The sequence below is a fragment of the Marmota marmota genome, unplaced genomic scaffold (assembly GCF_001458135.2).
Source record: "Marmota marmota marmota unplaced genomic scaffold, marMar, whole genome shotgun sequence".
Taxonomy (NCBI): domain Eukaryota; kingdom Metazoa; phylum Chordata; class Mammalia; order Rodentia; family Sciuridae; genus Marmota; species Marmota marmota.
Window position 1 is genome coordinate 26,583,106 of NW_026000185.1, and position 26,346 is coordinate 26,609,451.

The 26,346-nt window shown below is 52.4% G+C and overlaps 1 protein-coding gene across 8 annotated transcripts; it reads left to right on the top strand.

Annotated features, from left to right (window-relative positions):
* LOC107147025 (general transcription factor II-I repeat domain-containing protein 2B-like) lies at positions 1-26,013 on the top strand. 8 transcript variants are annotated; one of them, XM_048789888.1, is made up of 16 exons: positions 112-423; positions 5,525-5,663; positions 10,408-10,527; positions 11,261-11,444; positions 11,601-11,629; positions 13,406-13,460; positions 13,763-13,806; positions 17,428-17,505; positions 17,994-18,050; positions 18,549-18,611; positions 19,993-20,070; positions 20,883-20,966; positions 21,715-21,898; positions 22,181-22,209; positions 22,295-22,348; positions 24,192-26,013. In XM_048789888.1, exons 1-16 carry the CDS (start codon positions 325-327, stop codon positions 25,793-25,795), a joined length of 2,901 nt encoding a protein of 966 aa, XP_048645845.1. In that variant the 5' UTR covers positions 112-324; the 3' UTR covers positions 25,796-26,013. The 8 variants fall into 8 exon arrangements, with proteins under 8 accessions (XP_048645846.1, XP_048645844.1, XP_048645845.1 ...); XM_048789889.1 differs by lacking the exon at positions 11,601-11,629 and having other exon boundaries at positions 1-423; positions 5,481-5,663; positions 21,748-21,898; XM_048789887.1 differs by lacking the exon at positions 11,601-11,629 and having other exon boundaries at positions 98-423; positions 5,481-5,663.
* The last annotated feature ends 333 nt before the right edge of the window (positions 26,014-26,346 follow it).

The window sequence follows — 26,346 nt, forward strand, 5'->3', positions numbered from 1 at the left end:
ATTTCAGAACTAGTTTAACTAGTTTATCTGGAAAAATGCACAATGATGACAAAGTTGTATCTGCTGATAAAGGGCTAGAAAAATCTCTCTCTGAACAATTAAAGAATCATAGAAGAAAAATGCTGTCCCTGGAACAGGTATCAGGTGCTCCCTAGGAGCCTTCCCATTCAGGGTCTCAGCCAGGCTCTCTGCATCTTCAAGGGTGAGCTCCTCAGTGCAGAAGGAAGGTTTGGGCCACCTTGGTGGCCGCCTCACGGCTCTGAAGTGTGCTGAGACCCCGGTTTCTGTCACTCACGTCCACATTGCTTCTTTTGCACAGGGATCATGGCCCAGGTAGCGATGTCCACCCTGCCCGTTGAAGATGAGGAGTCTTCGGAGAACAGGATGGTGGTGACCTTCCTCATGTCTGCCCTCGAGTCCATGGTGAGGTGGTCTGTGTTTCTGCCACGTCCCTTAGTGGGTCCTTATTGACACAGAATTGAGGGGCACTTTCCTGTCACTTATTTATTTTTGCAGGGGGGTACCAAGGATTGAACTCAGGGGCACTCAGCTACTGAGCCTCATCCCAGCCCTATTTTGTATCTTATTTAGAGACAGGGTCTCATTGAGCTGCTTAGCACTTTGCTGTTGCTGAGGCTGGCTTTGAACCCGCAATCCTCCTGCCTCAGCCTCCCCAAATGCTGGTATCACAGTTGTGCACCACCGCCCGGCCCGTGACACTTTTGATGTTAACCTGTTTGTATCTCTTTTGCTGAAAAGTATAATCCAGCCAACTTCTAAAGATGGAATTCTGACCCTAGGGTTTACATTTTGTGTGAGAAAGGCTGTTCTCCGCAGAGGGTAGCAGGCTGTCAGATTGTGATTTGTGAACGTGGGTGTGATCGTATACATGTGGGCTTTCTGGACGGGAGATGTAGTGAAGGTACTTTCGTTGCCGTTTTTTTTGTGTGTTTTGGTTCTGAGGATTGAACCCAGGGATTCTTAACTACTGAGCCACATCCCCACCCTTTCTTTAATATTTTATTTAGAGACGGTGTCTCGGTGAGGTGCAAAGTACCTCACTAAGTTGCTGAGGCTGGATTTGAACTCACAATCTCCTGCCTCAGCCTGCTGAACCCTGGGACCACAGGTGTGTGCCACCATACCAGGCTTCTTTGTTACCTTTTGAAAAATATTTTTCTTGTCTAAATTCAGAGCAAAATTGATGCCAAGTGCCGTGGCACACACCTGTCATCCCAGTGACTTGGGAGGCTAAGGCAGGAGAATCACAAGTTTAAGGCCAACCTCAGCAATTTAGGGGGACCCTGTCTCAAAATGAGAAATAAAGAGGGCTGGGGGTATGTCTCAGTGGCAGAGCGCCCCGGGTTCAATCCCCAGTATTAAAAAATAAATAAATATGACATAACTTTGCCTGGGTGGTTAAAATTGGATGAGGAATTTACAAACCTCCACGTCTGACAGACACACTGATTTAAAAGGCAGAGTCAGGAGCTCACAGTGGAGAAACCTGAAGGCCACCACCTAGGCAGGGGTCAGAGGTCTGCAGTGCTGGGACAGAGGGACAGGGACACCAGCTGCCTCCTGAGCTGGTGCACCTAAAGGGAGAGCACTGCCGTGGTTCCTGCAGCATCAGGGACCTGACCAGGAGACCTCTGACCAGCCCGACCGAGGGGCGTCCCACAGAGTCCTGGGGTCTGCAGGACGGACGGAGAGAAGAGAGCTACCCAGGTCCCAGGGGGCTGGAGAGAGGGGACGGCCAGACAGGAAGTGTGGCCTGGACTAGATCCTGAGTTCAGAAAACAGAATGAAAATGTTGACTTTAATGTATGTACATACACTTTCCTTCTCCATTAGGGACATCAGTGGGTCAGTTGACAAAACACCAAATATGGAACTCCCATGTCCACGGGTGTGCGCACACACATGTGCACACTCTCTCACACACACACACACACACCCACACCCACACCCATCATCTTTAATCCCCTGAAACCAAATGTAAGGCCTTAGGAGCAGCCTTCGGTGGACTGACCTGTGGCCCCAGAAATAACCACCAGGTGCTTGTCTCCAGGTCCCATGGCCACAGGCACTTCACAGATGTGACCAGTTAAGGATCTGGAGTGGGGACCCTCGGGATTGGCTGAGGGCTTATTTGACACCTGCAGAGCGAGCTCGTGGGTGCTGTTCCCAGAGGGCCAGAAGTGCTCAACGGGCGCCGAGCAGGACTGGCCCCTGCTCCCGTCGTCCCGGGCTCCGCTGCCCTGTCCAGGCCCCCGCAGGGACGGTCCTGCAGCACTTCAGAGGACAGCGAGGCCCTCCCAGATCTTGGCTTCTGTGTGGGAAGGGGACAGTGATCCAGCTCTGTGTGTGTGTGTGTGTGACCCAGGAGAGGCAGGGACAGGCTCAGGGGAGGGGCAGCTAGGCCACCATTGGGGAGCAGAGCAGGGGACGGCCACCCAAGGCCTGAGCTGGGAAGGACATGGAGAAGGTCAGCCAGATGCAGAAGAGCGAGGGAAGTGGTCAGGACAGGCTCGGGAGGTGCGTGGTGGCCGTTCGCCAAGCTCTGGGTGTGATGTGAAGCCACGGGAAGTTTGGATGAAGGACGTCCAGGGGCCAAGAGGCAGGGAGGCCGGGGGCAGACTGGCCGCGGTTCAGATGGGGACTGGGTGGCTGGGGTGACAGAAACTGCAGAGGCGACTGTTGGTGATTCTGTAGTTCATCCTAATGTTGGATAATAGACATACACACAAGTTGCCATTTTAAGCCTGTGGCTCAGCGGCTTTGGGGCCTCCACCATGTGGTCACCTCATCCACCTTCAGAACGTCCTCTTCCTAGGCACAAAGTCCACCCCCAGGAGGGGCAGCTGTGCATTGGCCCCTGCCCTAGGCGCTCCTGGTCTTCGGGCCTCCAGACCCAGGCTCTCCTCCACACGTGGGCTGTCCAGTTCTCGGGCCTCCGAGCCACACACTGGCCTGCGCTTGGCCAAGCAGCCCTGTGGCCCCAGCCCCGTACCCGGCTGTGAGTCAGAGCTGCCCTGCACTCGCCCAACCCAGGGTCGTCTCTGCCTGGCTGCACCTACACGGTGGGCGCAGGTCGTGCCCTGGGGGTCAGGAGGCTGGTCCTGCCCAGCTTTGCAGGAGAGGAGGGCTCTGCCTCTCACCAGCCAGGGAGAAGACAGGACCCAAAGCCGCCCCCACACCATCCTGACGCTGGGAGATGGGGCCGGGATATCTGCGCACCTCCCAGGGCTCCCGTCTGTCTATCTGTCTGCACCTTTCTCCACGGAAGCTGCTGGTCTTCTCTTTCCATGTTCTGTTCTTGGCCCACAAGTACCGGATCTCAGTGCTGGTGACCGCAAGGTGGCAGGTCTATGATTGGGATGTGAGGCACCCTCCAGAAGCTCAGATGTCAGCCGGTGTAAGAATGTTCAGCCGGGTGCGGTGGCGCACACCTGTGATCCCAGCAACTCAGGAGGCTGAGGCAGGAGGATGGCAAGTTCAAAGCCAGCCTCAGCAAAAGCGAGGCCGTAAGCAACTCAGTGAGACCCTGTCTCCAAATAAACTACAAAATAGGGCTGGGGGTGTGGGTCAGTGGTCAGTGCCCCTGAGTTCAATCCCTGGTACCCCCTCACCCCAAAAACAGAACGTTCAGAGGTGAAATGATCAAGTCACGAGAGATGCGACCTATTCAGTAGATGGAGCCACTGTCCACCTTGGGGGTTTGTTAGGGTGGTAACTGTAGGACGCAGAGACAGGGAGGAGGTCATGGGTGGGGTGGGGGAGCACTGGCTTTGTGGTCTATATTTTGTCCCTGAGAGCAGAGCTCTCTGCCCCCTGGTTGCCGAGGCCCGAGAGCTCCTCCTCTCCATTGTCCTTGTCAGTGATTCTGGTCGGAGTGACAGCAGAGCTGACTAACGCAGCCTCTCCCTGGTATTGGCAGGAGTCACTCTCCAGAGTGCTGTCAGCAGTGTTTCGAGAACCTAAAAAGAATTTATACTCTTTGCGTGCAGGTGTCCCGCCAAGGAGAGTCCCTCTCCTGGAAATGACCAAACATGCCCAGAGTATTTACCGTCACGGCCCTTGGTCGTAGCGCTGTTATTTATAATAGGAACAAAACCCTCAATGATGTTACGGCTAAGCCAGGGTGTGCGTGGTGTAGAATATCATGTATTCACTTAAAGGTCATTTTTTCAGGATCATTTAGTTTTATTTTGAGAAATGCTCAAAAATTAATGTTGGCTGGGGATGTGGCTCAAGCGGTAGCGCGTGCGCCTGGCATGCGCAGGTCGCTGGGTTCGATCCTCAGCACCACATAAAAATAAAATATTGTGTCCACCTAAAACTATAAAATAAATATTAAAAAAAATAATGTCAAGGTAATAAATCAGAATATCAGCCTATGTTCAGTAGTACAATCCCGATTTTGTTTTTAAACGTGTATGCTGTTCTTGACCAGCCTGGGCAACACAGTGTGGTCCCATCTCAAAACAAACACGCATCTCTGCATGTGTGCATGTTCCCACGTGTGTGTGGTGGCTCCTCTTGGTAAAGGGTTTACAGGTGATTTTTCTTCCATGCACTTCGCTGTGTCTGTACCAGGGATTGAACCCAGGGGTGCTCTACCACTGTGCTACATCCCCACCCAGCCCTATTAGTTTTTTATTTTGAGATAGTGTTTCGCTAAGTTGCTGAGGCTGGCCTCCAACTTGAGATCCTCCTGCCTTGGCCTCCCACCCGGGTTGCTGGGATTTTGGGTGTGCACCACCATGCCTGGCTACAGGGTATGGAGTGTAGAGGATAAAGGAGGTTTCCGATGCACAGAGGCCGAAGCTAGCCCAGAAGATTCTCCAACCACTAAGATAAAGCATCTGCAGGTGGAGGATCTGTAGAATCTCTGGGGATTCTTGTGTCTGTTGGGACAGGAACCTGCAGCACTGCCCCAAACAGCGAGCGTGTCTGTCTGAATTCTCACACCTGGCGTCTCGGTTGTGAATGATTAGCGTGTTGGGCCATGTTGGAATAGTAGGTGTTCTTTCCACCGTCCATGCAAAATGATGTTGTGAAATTGTTGTTAAAGCAAGAGTCTGCGTCCAGAGGGTCAGGAGAAGCCCTGACCGAGGGGCGCGTAGCACCTTAATGTACCTTCCTTTCCGGCTTTCTTGACATGGTATTTGCTCCATAATTTTTTTCATGGTGATTTTTCTCTTTCCAAACAGATATTCCTTTTGGGGAGAGGCAGTGACCAGGGGTTGAACTCAGGGGCACTCGGCCACTGAGCTACACCCCCAGCCCTATTTGTGTTTTATTTAGAAACAGGGTCTCCCTGAGTTGCTTAGGGCCTCACTGTTGCTGAGGCTGGCTTTGAACTGACGATCCTCCTGCCTCAGCCTCCCGAGCCTCTGGAGTCACAGGAGTGGGCACCGTGCCCGGCTCAGATACTCCTTCCTTTACCTACTTTCGGTTCCTCTCCTGAACTCCAGATCTGCCCGTGTCTGGACAACGCCATTCGCTGCTTCTCTTGCAGTGTAAGGAGCTGGCCAAGTCCAAGGTGGAGGTGGCCTGCATCGCCGTGTATGAGACAGACGTGTTCGTGGTGGGCACCGAGAGGGGATGCGCCTTCGTCAACGCCAGGAAGGATCTGCAGAAGGACTTCGCCAGATACTGTAGGTGTTCACGCTCCCCCTCGTGTTTCCCAGACCTGAACATGCGTGGGGGCCAGGCTGTGTCTTACGATCTTCTGAGCTTCACGTGTTGTCCTAAGCATGTTTGTTGTCGTGTTGTGTTGTGTTGTGGTGTGGTGCTGGGGACAGACCCAGGGCTGCGCTACCACGGAGCCACTGCCCCAGCCCTTTTATTTGTTTTATTTGAGACAGGGTCTTTCTAAGTTGCCGAGGCTGGCGTGGAACTTGCAACCCTCCTGCCTCAGCCTCCTGGTGTGCGCCACCACATCAGCTCTTTGGGACTTTCAGGGCCTTGAGCAGGCCTGGGGAATTAGTGAGCACTTGTGGCCTTTGTCAGGATGACTTCAGGTGTGAGAGCTGACACCTGTGCAGTGACCACCTCTAGGAGGAGAGAGGGTCGAGTTGGCAGGTTGGTATTCCTTGGAATCAAAAAAGGAAAAACCCAGGTGTGGTGGCGCACGCCTGTAATCCCCGTGGCTCGGGAGGCTGAGGCAGGAGGTTGGTGAGCTCAAAGCCAGCCTCAGCAATTTGGTGAGGCCCTAAGCAACTTAGCAAGACCCTGTCTCAAAATAAAAAGTAAAATAAGGGCTGAGGATGTGGCTCAGTGGTTAAGCACCCCTGGGTTCAATCCCTGGTGCAAAAAAAGGAAAAATATTCATACAGTTTTGTCAGAGGTCATATGGGTGAGTGTGTGCATTTGCACACCTGTGTAGTTCACATAGCTGCCTCCAAAGGTTGGCCAGGGGTATGTGTGTACGATTTTACTGCAAAACACTTATCTATTCATCTAAGACATCCTGTCTGTGTTGTGTCTCTGTGTTTCGTAATATCTCTGCTTTCTTGTTTTAATGCCTGTATGTTGGAGATACATATCAATATTTCCACTTTTATTTCGATATTAATAATTTGTTTCCCTTTTTTTCCTAAATACATCTTGCAAAAGATCTATCCACCTGGCTCTCCAATAGCCAACGTTTGGCTTGTTTATTTCTCTCTATTCCTTGTTATGTCTGTTCTCCTCTTTGTTACTGACATACTGTATTTTTTATTGGGTTCAATTGCTTTTCTTTTCTTTTCTTGGTTTGGTAGCTTAGGTCACTGACTTTTTCCCATTTCATGCGTTTGAAGTTAGGATTTTCCCTCGAGGTAATGTTTTAGCTGCCTTCCACTTGGGATAGGTTTTCGTGATCAGGTAGCTAAAAATATTTTCTGACCTTCACAGTCTGAGGGTGGGGGCACCCCTGAGCTACTGGAAACCTCTACTCGGCCTCGGGGCCTGGGAGATCTTGGTCAGGCATTGCAGGTCATTTTGTGGCTTCTCTCACTTAATGGATCATGCAAAGCACATGATAACCTCAGTCTTCCCTCCGCTAGAGAGGCTGCTCTTAGCTCTGGACCCCGGTGTTACCCGCTGGGCGTGGACGGCCCTCCTTCTATCTTATTTGGCAAAAGAATATTCCATGAAAATCCCTTGAAGCCCCCTTGTATAAATAAAGCAAAGCAGGCTCTTCTCTCTCTCCTTCTAGTTTGAAGCAGGACGCTAGGTCCTGGAGCCGTCCTGCCCCCACTTTTTGAGAATTACTTTCTGGGTCTGTGATTTTCTCAACTGGTACACTTCACACAAGGGGAACCCAAAATCCATAGCCCGCACAGGCCGTGGGCAAGAGGAGTCTTCCTTTTTGACCTGTGGTTACCTAGAAGCATTTTGCTTCATTTCTGACTACGTGGGGCCTTTCTTCAGTATTGATTTCTAATTAAATTCCACTGTAGTCTAAAAAGGTGCTTCAGGTGCTTTCAGTTCTTTTGAATTTATCTAAACCTGAGGTCTGGCTCAGCATATCATTTGTATTGGCAGACATTTCATGTGCACTTTAAAGAACATTGGTTTGTGCAGTTAATGGGCCAAATAGGTCAGTTGTTGAATAGTGTTCTGTTCCCTTTCTGGTTTTTGCCTACTTATTCTGTTCCTGACCAAGGAGGGTTGAAATCTGTAACTGGGTCTGGTGGCGCCTACCTACAATCCAGCTACTCAGGATCACGCATGTTTCCATTGTTGTGAAACAGATCTCTGGTCTCTGAATCTTGCAAGTCTGAACCTCATACCCAGTAAACTACCCTTCTTCCCAGCGCCCCCAGGCCTGCCGGCTCCCAGCCCGCTCCCTATTCCTGTGATTTCTGCTATTTTGACATCTCATACAACAGAATCATACACTAGGTAGAACCCTAACTTTTGAAGGGTAGTTTTTCCAAATACTAGGTTTTTGGTTGGCAGTTTATTTTTTTATTCTGCTTTTAGCACTTTGAAAACATCAGCCTGTTCTTGTTGGCCTGCAGAATTCCTGTTGAGAAGCTGCTGCTGGTCTTATGGAATCTCCTGTGTGTGCTAAACCACCTTCTTCTCCCTCCTCCACGCTCTCCTTTGCCTTTGAGTTCAGGCGGGACTCTCCAGCGCACCGGGGCAGGGCTCTGCTCTCAGTGCCCACCAGGGCGGGGCTCTGCTCTCAGTGCCCACCAGGGCGGGGCTCTTGGGTTCATCCCCACTGGAGTTCATAGAGCTTCTTGAATTTGAAAAAAAAAAAAATGTCTGATTTTCCTCCTCAGATTTGGGAAGCTTGGGGCCATTATTTCTTCAAATAAACTCTGTCCTTTTCTTCTTTTGGAATTCCCACTGTGTATGTGCTGGTCTGCTTAATAGAATTTCTCAACCCCCTTAATCTCCCTTTCCTTTCCCTCCTCCTTTTGCTCCGTTGACTCAATGATCTCCAACAGCCTGTCTCCTTCATGCTCCCCCTTGTTTCTTTGGACTGGTCGAGTCTGCTGTTGAATACTTCTGATGAATTATTCAGTTCAGTTACTGTATTTTTTAACTCTAGAGTTTGTGTTTGATTCTTTTTATAAATTCTCTTTCTTGGTGTTCTATTTTTTTCATGCATTATTTACCTGTTTCTGTTTAATTGTTTATCTGTATTCTTAGCTCATCAAGCATCATTATGATAATTATTCTCATTTCTTTGTCAGGCAGCTCATAGTTCTGCATTTCTTTTGGATCTAACTCTGAAATTTTATGTCATTATTTTGGGCCATGTTTCCTTGTTTCTTTGTATAGTTTATCAATTATTTCTTGTTGTTCTGGCGTTTAGACATTTTAAAAAATATCAACTTGTTTCAGTCTTTGCATGTGGACTTTGTGTAGGGAAGGCCTCACCAGTTAGCCTGGCTGGAGGTTCCAGGACCTCTCAAGCCTTATTTGACCTTGCTCTCCCTGTCACCAGACGGTGGAACTGTTGCTTTAACATTCTGCATGTTCTGTTTTCAGTGGCTTCAAACTCTGGTGCAAACCTCATCAGTATAAATCAAGTGGGATGGAAACCAGTGCCTCAGGCAGACCCCAGACAGACCAGAACTTTGGGCACATAATCCCTTCTTTCATATCTGTCCCAAGGAAGGAGCTTCATTACGGGGGCGGGGTCCTCCAGTTGTTCTGTATTCCACCACGTAGAGGTAGGGGTATAATAGGTATCCCAAATACTGAGAATTTTGATACTTCTTGCACTGGAATAACTTCCTTTTGGTTTGGTTTGGTTTGGTTTGGTTTGGTACCAGGGATTGAACCCAGGAGTGCTTAATCGCTGAGCCACACCTCCCAGCCCTTCTTATTCTTTGAGACAGGGTCTCACTAGGTTGCTGAGACTGGCCTCAAACTTGTGCTCCTCCTGACTCAGCCTCTCCAGCAGCTGGGATTACAAGGCACACAATGACACTAGCGTCTGGGATGCACAGTGGCATTCCCCTCCCAGGGCCTTCCTGCAGCTTCTGCGGGTCCCCAGCCAGCCCCCTGCACGTCTCAGGATCCCCAGGCACTCCAGAGCAGGCCTCCCCGCGAATTCCTGCAATACAGAGCTGCCCAGGCAGCCTCCCAGCTGCGCCCTCAACTGCCATGAGTGTCCCTCACTCTTGTCACCCCTTGGCACTGACTTCTTGTCACTAGTTGATCATTCTTTTAAGCTTTCTCTTCCCAAATGACTTCGCAGTTTCCACCCCCTGACTTCATCTTGATTAAAACAACCAGCTGTAAACTTGTGGAGCAGCCATGGCTGGAGGCCCAGATGTTCAGAGGGGTGGCCTCACAGTGACCGCCACTTTCCACAGCATGGTAAACGAATTTCTGGGATGAAAATGTCTTCAAACTCTAGTCTGTCTTTCCAGGTTGGACTGTTTACAGGTCTCTGTATCAGTAGGTTCATTACAGCGTGCGCTGTGTCCTGTTCATAAATGTCCTACCCTAGTCTTTTTTTTTTTTTTTTTGGTACCAGGGATTGAATCCAGGGGCTCTTAACTCCAAGCCACATCCCAGCTCTTTTTGTTTTTTGAGGGAGGGTCTCACTGAGTTGCTGAGGCCGGTCTTGAACTTGGGATCCTCCTGCCTCAGCCTCCCAGTCCCTGGGATTGCAGGTGTGTGTTTCTGCACCCGGCTCGCTCTTTTCTTTCTTTCTTTCCTGGTTTTGTTTGTTCTTTTCCAGCTTTCTTTGAACACCCGCAGGGGGGACTGTAGGTGGATGCAGTGGGGACTGTAGGTGGGCGCAGTGGGGACTGTGGGGTGGGTGCAGTGGGGGGTGCGGTGGGGACTGTGGGGTGGGCACAGTGGCGACTGTGGGGTGGGTGCAGTGGGGCCCACAGCAGGGAGCCGGTGGCCCCGTGCGCTGACCTTGCCCGTGGTCTGCGGCAGGCCTCGTGGAGGAGCCAAGTGAGGCGAAGCCCCCCCGCCCTGCCCGCGGGCCGCAGGCGTCCTCAGGAGAAGCAGAGGCTCTCAGGAAAGCAGTCGGGGACCACTTCTGCCTCTGTTATGGTAAAGCCCGCCTCAAGCATGAGCCCTCTGGTCACTAAGGGACAGGGTTTGACAGCCACCAGCATGGCTCCCAGGGCGTTGTGGGCATTTTAAGCCTACCTTCTAATCAGGTCCAGGCTGAGTGTCCTTTGGCAGCATCTGTCTCGATCCAGCCCCTCTGTGCTGACCAGGCTTCCTGCCTTGGTCCCCTCGCAGAGTCCCCAGCAAGACTGGGTCCAGGGCCCCTCTCCCCTCAGCTGTCTCTGCACCTCCCGTGCCCCCCAGGGACTTTAGGACAGCCCAGAAGTGCCTGCGGGAGGCCCTGGGCTCAGCCCCCAGCACACAGGGAGAACTCTTGGCAGGCGCCCCCGCAGCTCACCTCCGTGACCCCCCACCAGCACCCCAGGGCCTCATTCCTCCTCCCAAGACCTCAGCATGTCCGTCCCCTGCAGGGGTCTGGACTTTCGACTTTGGGGTCCTCCAGGTGACATCTCTCTATGAGGGGTCTCAGGTGACATCTCTCTGAGGAATGGGGCTTCATGCCTGGGGGCTCACCGCCCCTTCGGAGTCCGATACCACCCCAGCTGGGCACCTCCTGAAGGTGAAGGCTGAGGGTAAAGCACGCGGAGGGAGAGGGACAGGGGCTTTCTGCTTTCCATGTGTGGTCAAAGCCAGCGCCACCAGCTGGGCTCGCTGGTTACACCAAGTCCAGCCGCGGGTAGCGTCCTCACGCTGTCCACGGCTTGCCCTCTAGGGAAGGCGCTGGGGACCACAGCGATGGTGCCTGTCCCGTACGAGCAGATGCTGCGCGACCAGGCGGCTGTGGAGGTGCAGGGCCTCCCAGAGGGGCTCGCCTTTCAGCACCCCGAGAATTACGACCTCGCCACCCTCAAGCGCATCCTGGAGGACAGAGCGGGGATCTCGTTCATCATACACAGGTGACCCGCCCGTGCCCTCCCCGCGGTGCGCTTAGAGCTGCCTGGATGGCTTCGCTGACTGGCTGTTGAGTGTCCTGTGGCCCTGACGAGGGGACCGTCCGCGGTGCGACGTGCTGGTGTGCTGCGGTTGGGTAACCGGTGTTGGTTTTCTTGCAGACCTTTCCTAGGTCCCGAGAGCCAGCTGGGTAAGTGACAGCTACTGTGCCTCGGCTTGGCTGCACCGACCGGCCAAGCACCTACTTCTCCTTAAAACTCGCACCTGGGCACATCTTGTGCTTCCTCCTTGGCAAGCAGGGTCAGGGCGCCGTCTGTAGGGACTTGAGCTTAGGGAAGGACATGTGCAGCCAGGAGAGCTGTGATCCTGCCCCCAGGCCCCCAGCTTGCCACCCCAGAGGGTGGTAAGGCCACCTTTTCCCCGTCCACAGAAGCGTGTGGCACAGACACCCGCATATTGGGACGCTGGCACTGCTGGCTTCCAGAGGGGACCTAGGTGTGCTGCTGTGGTCCAGAGGAGTGCAACCAACTAGCTGAGCCAGGAACGGCCTCTGTGTTGTCAGGATGGCTGCAGGGGGCCCGGGCCCAGGAGGGGCTGGAGAGGAGCTGGCCCTGGCCCTGGCCCCTGCCATAAGCAGAGGCTACACAGGTCAGTTCTCGAGGGAAGCCACCCACAGACCAGCTGGAAAGCTGTGTGGGTGCCCAGCACCCACTGGCATCAGGCTCCGCACAGCTCCTCGGCCTCATGCTGAAGAGGGGCACCTGCACCCGAGCAGCTTCAGGCCGCATTTGGCCACCTCCCGGTTCCTCACGCTGTCCTTCCGGGGTGTAGTCGGAGCCTTTGACCTGGGGCTGTCACGGAGGACCAGGACTGAAAAGGGCGCCACGTGGCCTCCACCAAGGCAGGACAGGCAGCCAGGCTGGCTCGGCTCCCCTGAGCCATGGACAGCATGTCGGGGCCATCGTGCGTTCTGCTAGCTCGTGCTAGAGCAGGGCTGGACCAGGGGTGGCAGGTGACCAAGTGACCAGCCTCCCAGGCAGCTCAGATCTTCATTGCAGGACAATACCAGAGCTTAATGGCTGGGCACTATAAGTCCATTCACGTGCATAGGGTGCCCTGGGGTCCGTGAGGGACGGTGCCAGGACCCTCTGCCAGAGCAGCCCTGCAGAAGCTCAGCTCTTCCCCAAGGAAGTGTCTGCAGAGAACCCCCTGGTGCTCACGGCCACCCTGGGTGGTGCAGGTGGTGGCTCTGCTGTGACGACCCAAGTCTGGGCCTGTCTGGTGCCGACTCCACAGCGGTGGGTCTGGAGCCTGTGGCCTCGAGCCTGAATGTGATCAGCCTCCACAACCACCATTTTCCCCAGGAGGCAAAGGGGAAGTTCAGGGCCTTGTCCGAGGCACCCTCTGCCACTGGGTGCCGAGGCCAGCCCATCTGTCCCTCTCGCCCCAGAGCCTCTGCCCAAGTCCATGACCCTGGACACAGGGTCTGACCTGAGGGGGCCTCTTCCCCCGCCACCCTCCCACGATGACTTGAGCCAGGAGTGTTCTGTTCTCTTGCATTTGCTTTGATAGGACTGTTTTTGTTTTTGTTTTTGTTTTTGTTTTAATATTATTAGGACACAATATCTTTTAAAAAATTTTTTTAGTTGTAGATATACACAGACCTTTGTTTTATTTTCTTTATGTGGTGCTGAGGCTCGAACCCAGGGCCTCACACTTACTAGGCAAGTGCTCTACACTCAGCCCCAGCCCCAGCCCCGTGTCTTTTTTTAATATTTATTTTTCAGTTATCGTGGACACATGCCTTTATTTTACTTTATGTGGTGCTGAGGATCGAACCCAGTGCCCTACACATGCGAGGCAAGTGCCCACCACTGAGCCCCACCCAGCCCAGGTGACAGAGCTCTGAACGCTGGTCACAGTTCCAGGGCTGAGAGGGACAGGGGACCTTTTTATTCTTGCACAGGTGCCCATGGGACGGTAGCAGACTCCAAGAGAACAGTACTGTCACCAAAGGAAAGGTAAGGGACAAATGGCACCCATATCCAGCCACAAAGTGGTAACTTTTTAGAAGTCATAACATTTCCAGTCCAATACGAAGGGCTGTGTCGCTAGTTCTATTCTGAGTGGTTTCATCCAGGCTAGGTAACGGGCACCTCTGACTCTGCAGCGGGTCACCAGCACATTCGTGTTAAGGCGGTTGCGCATTCAGGGTCGGTCGGACCTGGGGGCTAGGGATCCAGGGCGCTGGGGCTCTGAGGGCCCAGGAGCCTGTGGCCAGTCCTCATGTGGCCTGTCTTGACCAGACCCCTTCTCCTTTCAGCTGTGGCGCCATCAGTGTGAAAACTGAACCCATGGACGATTCTGGTAGGTCTTCAGAATTAGGTGTGACCACTGGACTCTCTTTGGTTTTACTTTAAAAAGAGGAGGGGGCTGGACACTCATCAGCCTCGACCGAGGCCCTGTTTGAAGGATCCAGGTGGAGTGTCCCTTACTGAACATGCTGGGACCACAGATGTTTCCGATTTTAGATTTTGTGGGATTTTAGAATATGTGTGTGTGTGTGTCTGTGTGTCTGTGTTTGTGGGTCTCTGTGCGTCTGTGTGTGTGTTTGTGTGTGTCTATGTGTGTTTGTGTTTGTGTGTCTGTGTGTGTTTGTGTCTGTCTGTCTGTATGTATGTGTGTTTGTGTCTGTGTGTCTGTGTGTGTTTGTGTTTGTGTCTGTGTGTTTGTGTGTGTCTGTTTCTGTTTCTGTGTGTTTGTGTGTGTGTTTCTGTGTGTTTGTGTGTGTGTCTGTGTGTGTGTGTCTGTGTCTGTGTTTATCTATGTGTCTGTGTGTGTGTCTGTGTGCGCATGCGCGTGCTGAGAGACAGAGGGACAGGACCGGAGGTGAAACAGGAAAGGCGCTTCCATTTTAGGAACATCTTTGCACGTAGCCGAGGTGGTTTTACATGGTGTCTTCGGCACACCTGTGTTTCGCGTGTTGCCATCACGTGGGGTTGCGTGTGGAATTTGCCACCAGGGAGGTCATGTCAGCACTCATAATCCTCTGGATTCTGGAGCCTTTCAGAATTGGATGTTTAACCTGTGATCACGTTTGACCCAAATATCTGGAAGAGCGCCTTCGAGGTCAGTAGGCACCGGCCACTCAGGTGTCCTTGAGCAGGTGTGTCTGGGGACAGAGTCTTATTTTGTCTCTACTTAGATGAAGCCTGAGTGGGGAGTGAGTGGAGCCCTGAGCGGGTGCTGGGAACCCCATCCTGACTGACCGGGAGCAGCCTCCATTTCTGGAAGCATCTTGTCTGCCTCGCAGCCCTGGCATCTCCAAGTGTTCTGTGACGCAGGAGCACGGAACGTTCTAGTGCCCATGTGGACAGTGGCAAAGCCCCTCTGATGGACGAGGAGATGCCCCCAGCTCCTCAGGAAAAGAAAGTCAGCACGAGTTACAGGAACGTGTTAAAGACAGAAGGGAGACTTGTTAAGAACCCAGTGTTCAGTCCAAGGGTGGGAAAGCACGGAAGCCTTAAACATGGGAGTCAGAAAACTTTGACCAAAATCTCAAAAAAGGGCCAGGCCTGGTGAGCACGCCTGTTGTCCCAGGGGCTCAGGAGGCCGAGGCAGGAGGATCACGAGTTCAAAGCCAGCCTCGGCAATTTAGTGAAATCCCAAGCAATTCAGTGAGATCCTGTCTCTAAATAAAATGTAAAAAGGCCTGGGGTGTGGCTCAGTGGTCCAGTGCCCTGGGTTCAAACCCTGGTACCCCAAAAATAAATAAATAAATAACTAAAGGAGGGGGGGAGGAGAAAACAGGAGAATGGAGGCCTCAGTGGTTCTAAATGGGAAGTCAGCACTCCAGCCTCCCCCAGGGGACAGGTGTGTCCCTGAGAAGGACACAGTGGCCAGCATCCCTGGCCAGGCTCCCCGTCTGTCATCACCAAGCGTCCTTTCTCCATGAGGGGACCCTCGTGTCCCATCTACATGTAGCCTGGGCTGAGCTCCCTCTTCACCTGGGTCTGGAAACAGGCGTGGGTCCCGCTGGTGGCTGTGAGAGCCTTTGTCATGACAAAGGCTTGAGATCATCAGTTCCTGAGAAGAGACTTATGGGGTGCACAGTTCTGAGGATTTGGGTTCATGATCCATTGGCCATGTTTCTTGGGCCTGTGGCGAGGTGGCCTAGCGTGGAGTGTGGTGGGGAGACGTGGCTTGTCCTGTGGCCAGGAAGCAGGGAACTGGAGGAGGACAGAGCCTGGCCCACGGCCTCCTGGGGCACCACAGGCATCTGAAGGCCTCCCAGGTGGCTCCAGGGCCTCCATCTCCAGTGGCTCCTCTCAGGCCAAGCCTTTGACACTGGGCTTTGGAGGACATTGGAGACCCAAGCGCAGCAGGGGCTCTGGGTGAAGTCAGCAGAGGGACATGGAGGGACACAGGCGAGCACAGCGGCTGGGCAGCACTCGGCCAGTCCCAACCTCAGAGCGGGACAGGCTCTTCTGAGATCCAGGAGGACCCGCAGTGGGAGTGGGGCCTGTTGGCTGCGGCGAACAACGTGGCCACTAGCAGATTCCGGCGAGGGGAGAAGGGGGACGAGAAAGTAGAGACTCTCAGGCACAGATGACAGCTGGGCTCAGGCGGAGCTGAGCGCTGTGCTGCTGGAGAAGCTGGCCTCAGGGTGACGCCAGCGTCAGGTGTGTCTCACCGTCAGCTGGAAGTCTGACTGTCAAGCGTCACGAAAGCTACAGAGCTAGCCATAGTGGGCAGCTTGTCCCATCTGCGTGGATAGTCGCAGTGTGCAATGTCCGGAGCTTGTGCGCCTCTCAAGGAAGCCCACTGTTGGAGTTACTGCCACGCGGGCAGGTTCAGGGGCAGGGAGCTGGTGAAGCACTGTGGTTGACGAGCAGGAAGTCCCTCTGTTCCCAGGAGCTGCGCCTGAGATCAAGGTTGGGCTGATGAGACTCCAGCTCAGAGCCTCCTCCTGCAGGCCATGGCCACAGCAGCTCGGCACCCTGCACCCTTGCACGGAGACTTTCCCGGGCACCAAGCATGCCACAGGCACAAGGTCATCCGAGACCCCAGTCTCAGACCCTGCTCCCCACAGTCGGCGTCTCCCCAGGTCCTGAGGGACCCTGGCCCCACCTCTGCTGCCTCCTCCTCCCCACCTGCCTGGACGTGGGCCTCCTGGGTCGAGGCCTATCCTTGGAGATGTGGTTCGACTGAGCAAATTCCGTTCCCTGTCAGTATCATGTGACTTTCCGCTGAGGGTTCCACGGTGCAGCGAGAATGGATCCGAGAGCAGGCCTCAGTCTTTCCCCCTGGGATATTTGTGCAAAGGCTACAGTTTTGCATTCCCCTCCCTCCTGCCCTCCTCCCTTCCCTTCCTCTCTGGCTGAATGAGCTTGTTTCTATTAGCATCTCAGACACTCACTGTCAGGCGGGTTTCAGGGCCCTGGGTCAATTAGAAAGGAATTTTTCTTGGCAGCAGAGCTAGAACTCACAGGTTTATCGATTGCTTTTATTAGAATTGTCTAATAAAAGTGTCTGATAACTTGGAACTTTAAAAAGTTTACTACAGGGGGCCAGGGTCGTGGCTCAGTGGCAGAGCACTTGCCTAGCACGTGTGAGGCCCTGGGTTCGATCCTCAGCACCACATGTAAATAAATGAGTAAAATAGAGGTCCATCAACATCTAAAAAATATATTTAAAAAGTTTATTACAAATACTGTGCATGTTTGAAATGAAAACCATTTGGGCTAAAATGCCAGCAAGGGAAGAAACACCTTCCCATCACTAGGTTCATGGCTGAAGCTTCAGTAACAGAAGACAGATTAACAAGAGAAAAACACAAAGTTACTCAGCACTAGGAGCCTTCAAAAATGAAGGCCCAACAAATGATGCCGTGTGCATAGACAAGTGCCCTCCAGCGAGTCCCCCACAGTGTGGAGTTACCCGGTGGCCTTGACCCCCACTTAACCTTAGGTCTCCTTGCACTCACAGGGATTTCCCTGAAGGCAGAAGCTGTATCCGTCAAGAAGGAGTTGGAGGACCCCTGCTACTGCCAGCACCACGTGCCAGGTACTGACCGCTGTGTGAGGTGGTGAATTGTAATCACCACCTCTGAACGGCAGGCAGAGGAGTGGAGGCTGACCTAGGACCCAGCGTGCGGCCATGCGGGTGAATAGCCTGACTTCAGAGATGGGCCTGATTTCCCCTAAGTGTACAGCGTGGAGGTGCCTCAGGGCGTTTCGCTTGAGTTCATTGTGAAATATTCTCTGTGATCCAAAATACTTCCCACTTCGCCACTTGATCCTCTCTTTTTTTTTTTTGTTTTTTGGATTGAACCCCAGGACACTTTACCACTGAGTCACATCCCCAGCTCTTTTTATTTTTTTAATTTGGAGACAAGTCTCACTAAGTTGCTGAGGCTGGCCTTGAACTTGTGATCCTCCTGCCTCAGTCCCCCCAGCCTCTGGGGATCACCAGCGTGCACCTCCCCACCTGGGCAATGGCTTCTTTTTAAATTCGCATCTCTCCCTTGGTCATAGTTTTCTTTTTCCTTTCAGAAGGCGACTGTTCTTCCACAAGCAATGAAGAAATGGAAACAGAATTACCAATGGAAGGTTAGAACAATGAAGCATTTTCTTTTTTTTAAAGTCCTCCCTCCCCTCCTCCCTCCCCTTCCTCCTTCCCCAGAGAGGTCCCAGGTCCCTTCACGCATTTCCCCCAGAGGTGACGTGTTACATACCTATAGTACAGTGCCAAGTCCATGGCACTTGTGTTGAGTGCTAGCCTTTCTGTCTTTAGTAAGAATTAGTACAATTTTAGGCCAGTCCTGCTAAAAGAGCCTGAGTTTGGGGAGCTAGTGTCTAATGTCTAGCCAGGTAGGATTTTATCCGTCTTCTGCTCAGGAGGACTGGGGGGACAGTCCCTTTATAAGATCAGCCCTTAGGAGGGGATCCTGCACTGTCCCCTGGACAATTCCATTTCCCCATGTGGACGATGCATGGAAGACACTCTAGACACCGGGATCAGCCCCATGTTGCTCAGGGAGGCGGGACCATGGGGACACCCGGAGGTCACTAAATAGTGAAGGTCATTTTAGACATTTTCCTTTCCAGAGTCTGCCCAGCTGGTTTGTGCAGACACAAACGAGGACCCCAAAGGCCACGTGAAGGTCGAAGGTGAGAAGCCTCGCCATGGCCACGCGTGGTCTTCACTCTTCTCAAAGGGCTTGAGGGGAAGACTGGAGGACACCGAGACGGGGCATGTCCAGGCAGCCCACCCAGAGCCCCCGGGCACTGTGGGCAGCACAGCCAGGCCACGCACAGTGGCACCAGCCCTGGGCAGGGAGGACAGTCAGCTGGTGACCCAGAGCATCAGCAGGGCCCAGTCTCAGGCACTGCAAGGTGTCCACATGACCCTCGAGCTTCCTACCCACGGGTGCCTTGAGATCCACTGCCCTCACCATGCTCAACGCCCTGGGTTTCACCCCAGCACCTCAAAAGGAAGAAGGGGAACCTCTCCATCGCCCCAAGACACGCCATGAAGCAGCTGCCCGTTCCCCTGGCCAGCCCCTCATGGCCTCCAGCTTGGGTTCCCTCACTCTGAACCTCACTGCCCTAGATTTCCCATGTAAATGTGACTAAGCAGCGTGTCTGTCTGCTGTCACTAATGTCTGTCCTCAGGGTTCATCCACGTGGTACCATGTGTCAAACTTTTTCCCTCCCCCACTTTTTTATTTTATTTTTTTAGCTTCTTTCCTTTTTAAGGCTGAATAATATTCCATTGCATGGATACATCACAGTTGGCCCCCACACCTTTTGGTGGACATGTGGGTGTTTTCCTTAATGTACTTTTAAGAATGTAAGGAACAAAATTGAACGTCAAGATCCAAGTCCCACACTTACGTATTTATTCATTATTTTTCATTTCTTTACACTCAATGGGGGCAGAACTCAGGGCCTTGTGCTTGCTAAGCAAGTGCTAGCCACTGAGCTGCATCACAGCTCCCAGCACTAACTTAAGTGGAGGCCCATGGGAAACATTCTCCAAGGTGGCTGTGTGCTGGGCTCTGGCCCTCGGGGACATCAAAGCTGCACAGTGAGCACAGGCCTCAGCACATGCTAGACAGACAGGAGGTGCTTGCAGTTTTTTGTTTGTTTGTTTTTAATAAGAATTAGCCATGGCTGAGTTATTTGCTGAATAACTTAGCCCCTATTGAGCATGCATCTGTGGAGGGTTGGAGCACTGGGAAGTCCATCTGTACGTGGGCTCTTGTCCTCTGTCTGACAAGGATCATGCTGGTGACTCATGGTCTGTGGAGACCGAGTTGTAAACTAGCCTCTACGGCAGGTGAGCGGTCAGCTCAGGGAGTCCTTGTTGGGCTGGAGTTGTGGCTCAGTGATGGGGCACCTGCCTGCCTTGAGGCACTGGGTTCAATCTTCAACACCACATCAAATAAATAAATAAAATAAGGCTATTGTGTCCATCCATCTACAACTTTAAAAAAGTATATTTAAAAAGAGTCAAAATGGCATTATTTTCTATGATTTCTTTTTTAAGGAAACACAAATTCATTCAGTATTACGAATTCTGCAGCTGGTGTTGAAGATCTTAAGATTGTACAGGTGGCAATTCCAGGTAAGGACATTGATCTCACTTTATCATAATTTGTAGTGTACCTTCCATTCTGTATTTACTGTTTTATGACACAGGTTGGTCTTTTGGAGCTGTTGATTTTTAATAGTGTAGGTCACCACACACCAAGTGCCACTCCTATTATCATGATTACTGGGACTCTAGTTTTGCCAGGATAGGGTAGGAACTTCAAGTACCAGCTGTCATTGAATTGGAATTGGCTACAGAGGTGTAATTTATTTATTGCCCATCATTAAATAATCTTTTGTTCTAAATGTGTTGAAATATGTATCTGGAAAGATAGCAAAGAATCTAATAAGATAGTTCCTCTAGGGTAAGAAACTGAGAGCTGAGGTAGGGATTTCTATATGTTATTTTAGAATAGCATACAATTTAAACCATGTGATTGTTTTAGTTATTTAAAATCAAATAGAATAAAATGTTAACATTGAGAAATAGTGACTTCTGGTCCTACTATCTCTTATTCCTTTTTCTTGTTGTATTGCTTTGGCTACAGTTTCTACTAATTAAGATTTCTAATTATTGAAGAGTGGTAGTGAGAGTTCACATTCTTGTGTGATATTGAAAATATTCCCTAAAAGTAGTATGGATTGTGTCTATACAGGATTATAGTCTGGAAAATTCTCTATTGTCTGTAATGACTTTATTTACAAATTTCCAAAATGCCTGATTACTGGTGAAAGTAAACTGATCAATAAATCAGGTGAAGTGCTAATGGGCATTTTCTCAGCAGCTTTCTTGGGGGAAAAATACACTAATAACCCTGGATTATTTATTTACTTAATTATTTTTAGATAACGAGAAAGAAAAATTATCAAGCATTGAAAAGACTAAACAGCTACGAGAACAAGTCAATGACCTCTTTAGCCGAAAATTTGGTAAGTTTTTATATCAACTATTTATATGCCTGAAATGCTTCTTTTTAAAAGAATGTCTTATAAGAAATTGATCTGTGAAAAAGCTGTGATCAGAATCAGTATTCTCTTTTGTTGTTGACAGTGTCTTTTTTTGTTTGCTGGGGATTGGGAACAGGGACCTGTGCACACTGTGCATCGAGCTATATCCCAGCCTGTCAGTGTGTATTTGTAACCAAAGAGCTTTTCCATGTACTGCTGGAGAATAAAGTAGCAATAGCTAGTCACCAAGAATCTCATTCAAGGAGGATGAGTTTTAAATCCTGACATATAAAGGATATAAAGAAATATAAAGGATGGTGCCAGGCACCTTGGCATATGCCTGTAATCCTAGCAACAGAAGAGGCTGAGACGGGAGGATTGCAAGTTGGAGGCCGGCCTCAGCAATTTAGACCTTGTCTAAAAAAATAAATAAAAAGTTCTGGGGCTGGGATTGTGGCTCAGCGGTAGAGCGCTCCCCTAGCATGGGTGGGACCCGGGTTCGATTCTCAGCAGCACATAAAAATAAAGGCATTGTGTTGTGTCCATCCTCATCTAAAAAATAAATAAATAAATAAATAATATTTTTTTTAAAGTACTAGGGATGCAGCTTGGTGTTGGAGTGCCCCCACATTCAATCCCCAGTACCCCCCACCAAAAAAAAAAAAAGAGTAAACATGGTTTGGGAAGAGTAGGTGAGGCTCAGCTTTTTATGTTGCTGGTCGCATCCCAGGTGAAGCGATTGGCGTGGACTTCCCTGTGAAAGTTCCCTACAGGAAAATCACCTTCAACCCGGGCTGCGTGGTGATCGACGGCATGCCCCCGGGTGTGGTGTTCAAAGCCCCCGGCTACCTGGAGATCACCTCCATGAGAAGGATCTTGGAGGCTGCAGACTTCATCAAATTCACAGTCATTAGGTGAGCGGAGTCCCCAGCGTGGCAGGGACTGTGCGGGACCCAAGGGGCAGCCCAGGGAGCTCTGCCCGAGGATGGCCCGGGGGCTGCCGGGATTCCAGGCCAGGTTGGCATCTTGCCACCTGCTCTTTGAGGTGTGAGCACGCGCCAGCCTCCCCGCCCTGGCCTGCTGCCCACCTCAGCTTCCCGCCCTCTGCCCGGGCTGCACTCTAATGGGGGACTGCGAGCTCCATGGCCTTCACTCTCTCTCTCTCTCCCTCTCTCTCTCTCTCTCTCTCCCTCCAGACCGCTTCCAGGCCTCGAGCTCAGCAATGGTGAGTGTCTGCGTGAGGGGACGTGTCGTGCCTGGGGTGCCCTGGCCCGGTGGCAAAGACTCACGTGGGGCCTTTGCTTTTGGAGGCTGGAGACTTGGATCCATACTTCACTTTTCCTGGCACAAGCTTCTAGACGCTGGTGCTTAAATTTTTTGTGTGTTTGCATCCCGGCGCATGGGACCCCAGCCCTACTTGCTAAATATTTTTAATGTCCCCTGCAGCCCTGGCAGGGAAGTCAGTGTCCTATAGGGTGATCAAGCAGGAGGTATAGTGATATTCCCAAGCTCTCCAGTCACTAGGGAGCCTCCTGATTTAAAATTTGAAAACTAGGCCGTGTGTTTAAATGTTCCTATTCCTTAAACTCATCTGGTGGCCAAAAGATGTCCTCGCTTTACTGAGGAACCATTTACACTCCATCAGGTGGACTCAGTGGTCAAGCACCTTCCCAGGCTGTGCAAGGCCCTGGCTTCAGACCCCAGCACCACCCCAAAATCCACTTGTATTAAGGGAATTCCTTCATCCCTCATGTTGACAGCTGAGCTGCTGCTGCTCTCCCACGGGAGCATTCAGAGGCGAGGCTCCACCACTTTGGGTGCATCTCCAGAGTTGTGTGAAGGTCACCACACCCAACATCAAAACGCCCCCCTCATCCCCCAGCACATGCGTCCCTCCCACTTTCAGTCATTTCCCCTCTCCGTCCCCAGCCCCAAGCCACCAACACTTGATTTCTGTCCTGTAACTTGCTGGGCTTCCGTCAGTGAACCCTTCCCTTGTACCCTCTGGAAGCACCTTGCTGACCTGCCCAGGGCCAGGCTCCTAGATCTAAACACCAACACAGGGAACAGATGTGCATGCATGAGCTCTGCAGGTCTGGGGCCGTCTGGTAAACGGCCTTCTGCACTCACTGCTCCTTACTTCAAAGTTCTCTTGGGGTTCAAATGAGAAAGCATATGTTGAAATGCAAACAAGAAGGCACAGTGGCACGTGCCCCTAATCCCAGCTACTTGGGAGGCTGTAGCAGGAGGATCACAAGATCAAGGTCAGCCTTAGCAATTTAGCAAAACCTTGTATTAAAAATAATAATAATAATAATAATAAATGGGCCACTTGTCGTGGGGCACATCTGTGATCCCAGCAATTTGGGAGGGTGAGCAGGAGGATTGCAAATTTGAGGTCAGCCTTAGCAACTTAGCAAGATCCCTTAGCAACTTAGCAGGATCCTGTCTCAAAAAGAACTGGGGACGCAGCTCAATGGTAAATCATCCCTGGTTCAATCCCCAGCACTACAAAAAGGTTAAAATGTAGACATAACACTCCAGTTCATCCTGTTTGAAGCAGATATAACAAACACAGCTATGCTCTGAACAAAGATTTTGTGTGTGTGTGTGTGTGTGTGGTGCCGGGGAGTGAACCCAGGGTCTCACACGTGCTAAGCCTGCCCTCTACCACAGCTCCGCCCCAGCTCCCTTTTTTTGGCCCATATGCCTTTTTATGTTTTGTTTTGTTTTGTATTTACTGATTGGCAGCCTGCCTTTATTTCATTTGTTTATTTTTACGGGTGCTGAGGATCCAGCCCAGTGTCTCACGCATGCCAGCCCAGCCCAGCCCCAGCCCCAGCCCCAGCCAGAACCCGGGGCTTGAAGCTCACCNCCTGCCCTTGCCCCTGCCCCAGCCCCATCTACCTTTTAAAATGGAAGTTATAGGTCATGGTGCAGCGCGGGTGGAACCCGAGGCCGTATTTCATCCTTAACGCCACACACAAAGAAAGTTTCACAAAAACCCATCCCCACGTTTTCTTGAGACGTGACCCTCCCGCCACAGCAGGCGGTATCCACTGGGCAGCAGTGTGCACGTCCCCTCTGCAGGGGCCATTCCCGCCCCAGCCCCTGTGTCCCTCGGTTCACCATCGTGCTTTGATCCCAGTGGTACCACGAAGTCAAAGGGTGACCTAGTTTTCTTTTTCCCCCGCGCCTCCCGGGAAGTGGGAAAGCGGAAGATCGACCAGGAGGGCCGCGTGTTCCAGGAGAAGTGGGAGCGCGCCTACTTCTTTGTGGAGGAGCAGAGCATCCCCACTTGCCTCATCTGCAAGCAGAGCATGTCGGTGTCCAAGGAGTACAACCTGCGGAGACACTACCAGACCAACCACAGCAAGCACTACGACCAGTACACGGAGCACATGCGCGACCAGAAGCTCCGCGAGCTCAAGAGGGGGCTGCGCAGGTACCTCCTGGGCTCCCCTGAGGCCGGCGCCTCAGAGCAGAAGCAGACGCTGCCCAGCGCGGGGCGCCCCGACAGTGCGACCGAGCAGCCTGCCGAGGACGTGGCCGGCAGCTTGTGGGAGAAGCTGCGTGAGAAGCTGCGCTCGTTCGTGGCCTACTCCCTGGCCATCGACGAGATCACGGACATCAACAACACCACCCAGCTGGCCATCTTCATCCGCGGCGTGGACGCGGGCTTCGACGTGTCCGAGGAGCTCCTGGATACGGTGCCCATGACGGGCACCAAGTCCGCCAATGAGGTCTTCTCGCGCGTGGAGAAGAGTCTCAAGAAGTTCAACATCGACTGGTCGAAACTAGTGAGCGTGGCCTCCACGGGCACCCCCGCCATGGTCGATGCCAACAGCGGCCTCATCACCAAACTGAAATCCAAGGTGGCCACGCTGTGCAAGGGCTCGGATCTGAAATCCGTCCGCTGCATCATCCACCCGGAGTCCGTCTGTGCCCAGAAGCTAAAGATGGACCACGTCATGGATGTGGTGGTGGACTCGGTGAACTGGGTCTGCTCCCGGGGGCTGAACCACGGCGAGTTCACCACGCTGCTCTACGAGCTGGACAGCCAGTACGGCAGCCTCCTCTACCACACCGGCATTAAGTGGCTCAGCCGCGGGCTGGTGCTCAAGAGGTTCTTTGAGTCTCTGGAGGAAATCGACTCCTTCATGTCCTCCCGAGGGAAGCCGGTGCCCCAGCTGAGCTCCAAAGACTGGATCCGGGACCTGGCCTTCCTGGTGGACGTAACCATGCACCTGAACACCCTGAACATCTCCCTCCAGGGCCATTCGCAAGTCGTCACGCAGATGTACGACCTGCTGCGCGCCTTCCTGGCCAAGCTGTGCCTCTGGGAGACGCACCTAGCCAGGAACAACCTGGCCCACTTCCCCACGCTGAAGTCGGTGGCCAGACACCAAGGCGACGGCCTCAACTACGTCCCCAGGATCGCGGAGCTGAAGACGGAGTTCCAGAAACGACTGTCCGACTTCGAGCGCTCAGAGAGCGAGCTGAGGCTCTTCAGCGCCCCGTTCTCCACCGGGATTGAGAGCGTGCGCGAAGAGCTGCAGCTGGAGGTGATCGACCTGCAGTGCAACTCGGCGCTGAAGGCAAAGTACGACGAGGTGGGCGTCCCCGAGTTCTACAGGCACCTCTGGAGCAGCTACCCCAGGTACCGCAGCCACTGCGCCAGGGTCCTCTCCATGTTCGGCAGCACCTACGTCTGCGAGCAGCTCTTCTCCATCATGAAGCTGAGCAAGACCAAGCACTGCTCCCAGCTGAAGGGCTCACAGTGGGACCCCGGGCTCCACGTGGCTTCGTGACGAAGGGACAGCTGCCGGCCAGGCCCCACGGCAGGAAGCTTAGGATGTCCCTGGCCCGGGACTGGAAGACGAGGACGTGAACTATTAAGCATTTTGATTATTCCAGGTTTTTTTCTTTTCCACTTTGAAATGGAAGTGTAATTTGCAGCATCATACCTGTTTGTACGGCATTTTATGCTTCCCTGTAGTTGAGTAAAAGTCAACCAAGTTTTACTGTATTTTTCTGCTCAGTGACTCCACCGGCCTGGCCTGCTTCACCCATGGGCCTGACCCGCCCCTCCCCCCAGGCACTGTGGTCGGCATCTCCAAGCCTCAGAGAGTCAACAGGTAGAGGAATGGGTGACCTGCTGAGGCTACTTGCACACCCACTGGTCATCCTGCCTGTTTGCATGGTGTCCCACGTGGCCTGACACATTCCCAGGCGTCAGGAGGAGGGCTGGTGACCTAATTACAGAGTAGAGCCCTCCTGTGAAGTTCTGCCTCTGTGAAGCAAGAAAGGTCAGGCTTAAAATGGAAACTCTCCAAACCAGTAACACCCATAGCCAAGGCAA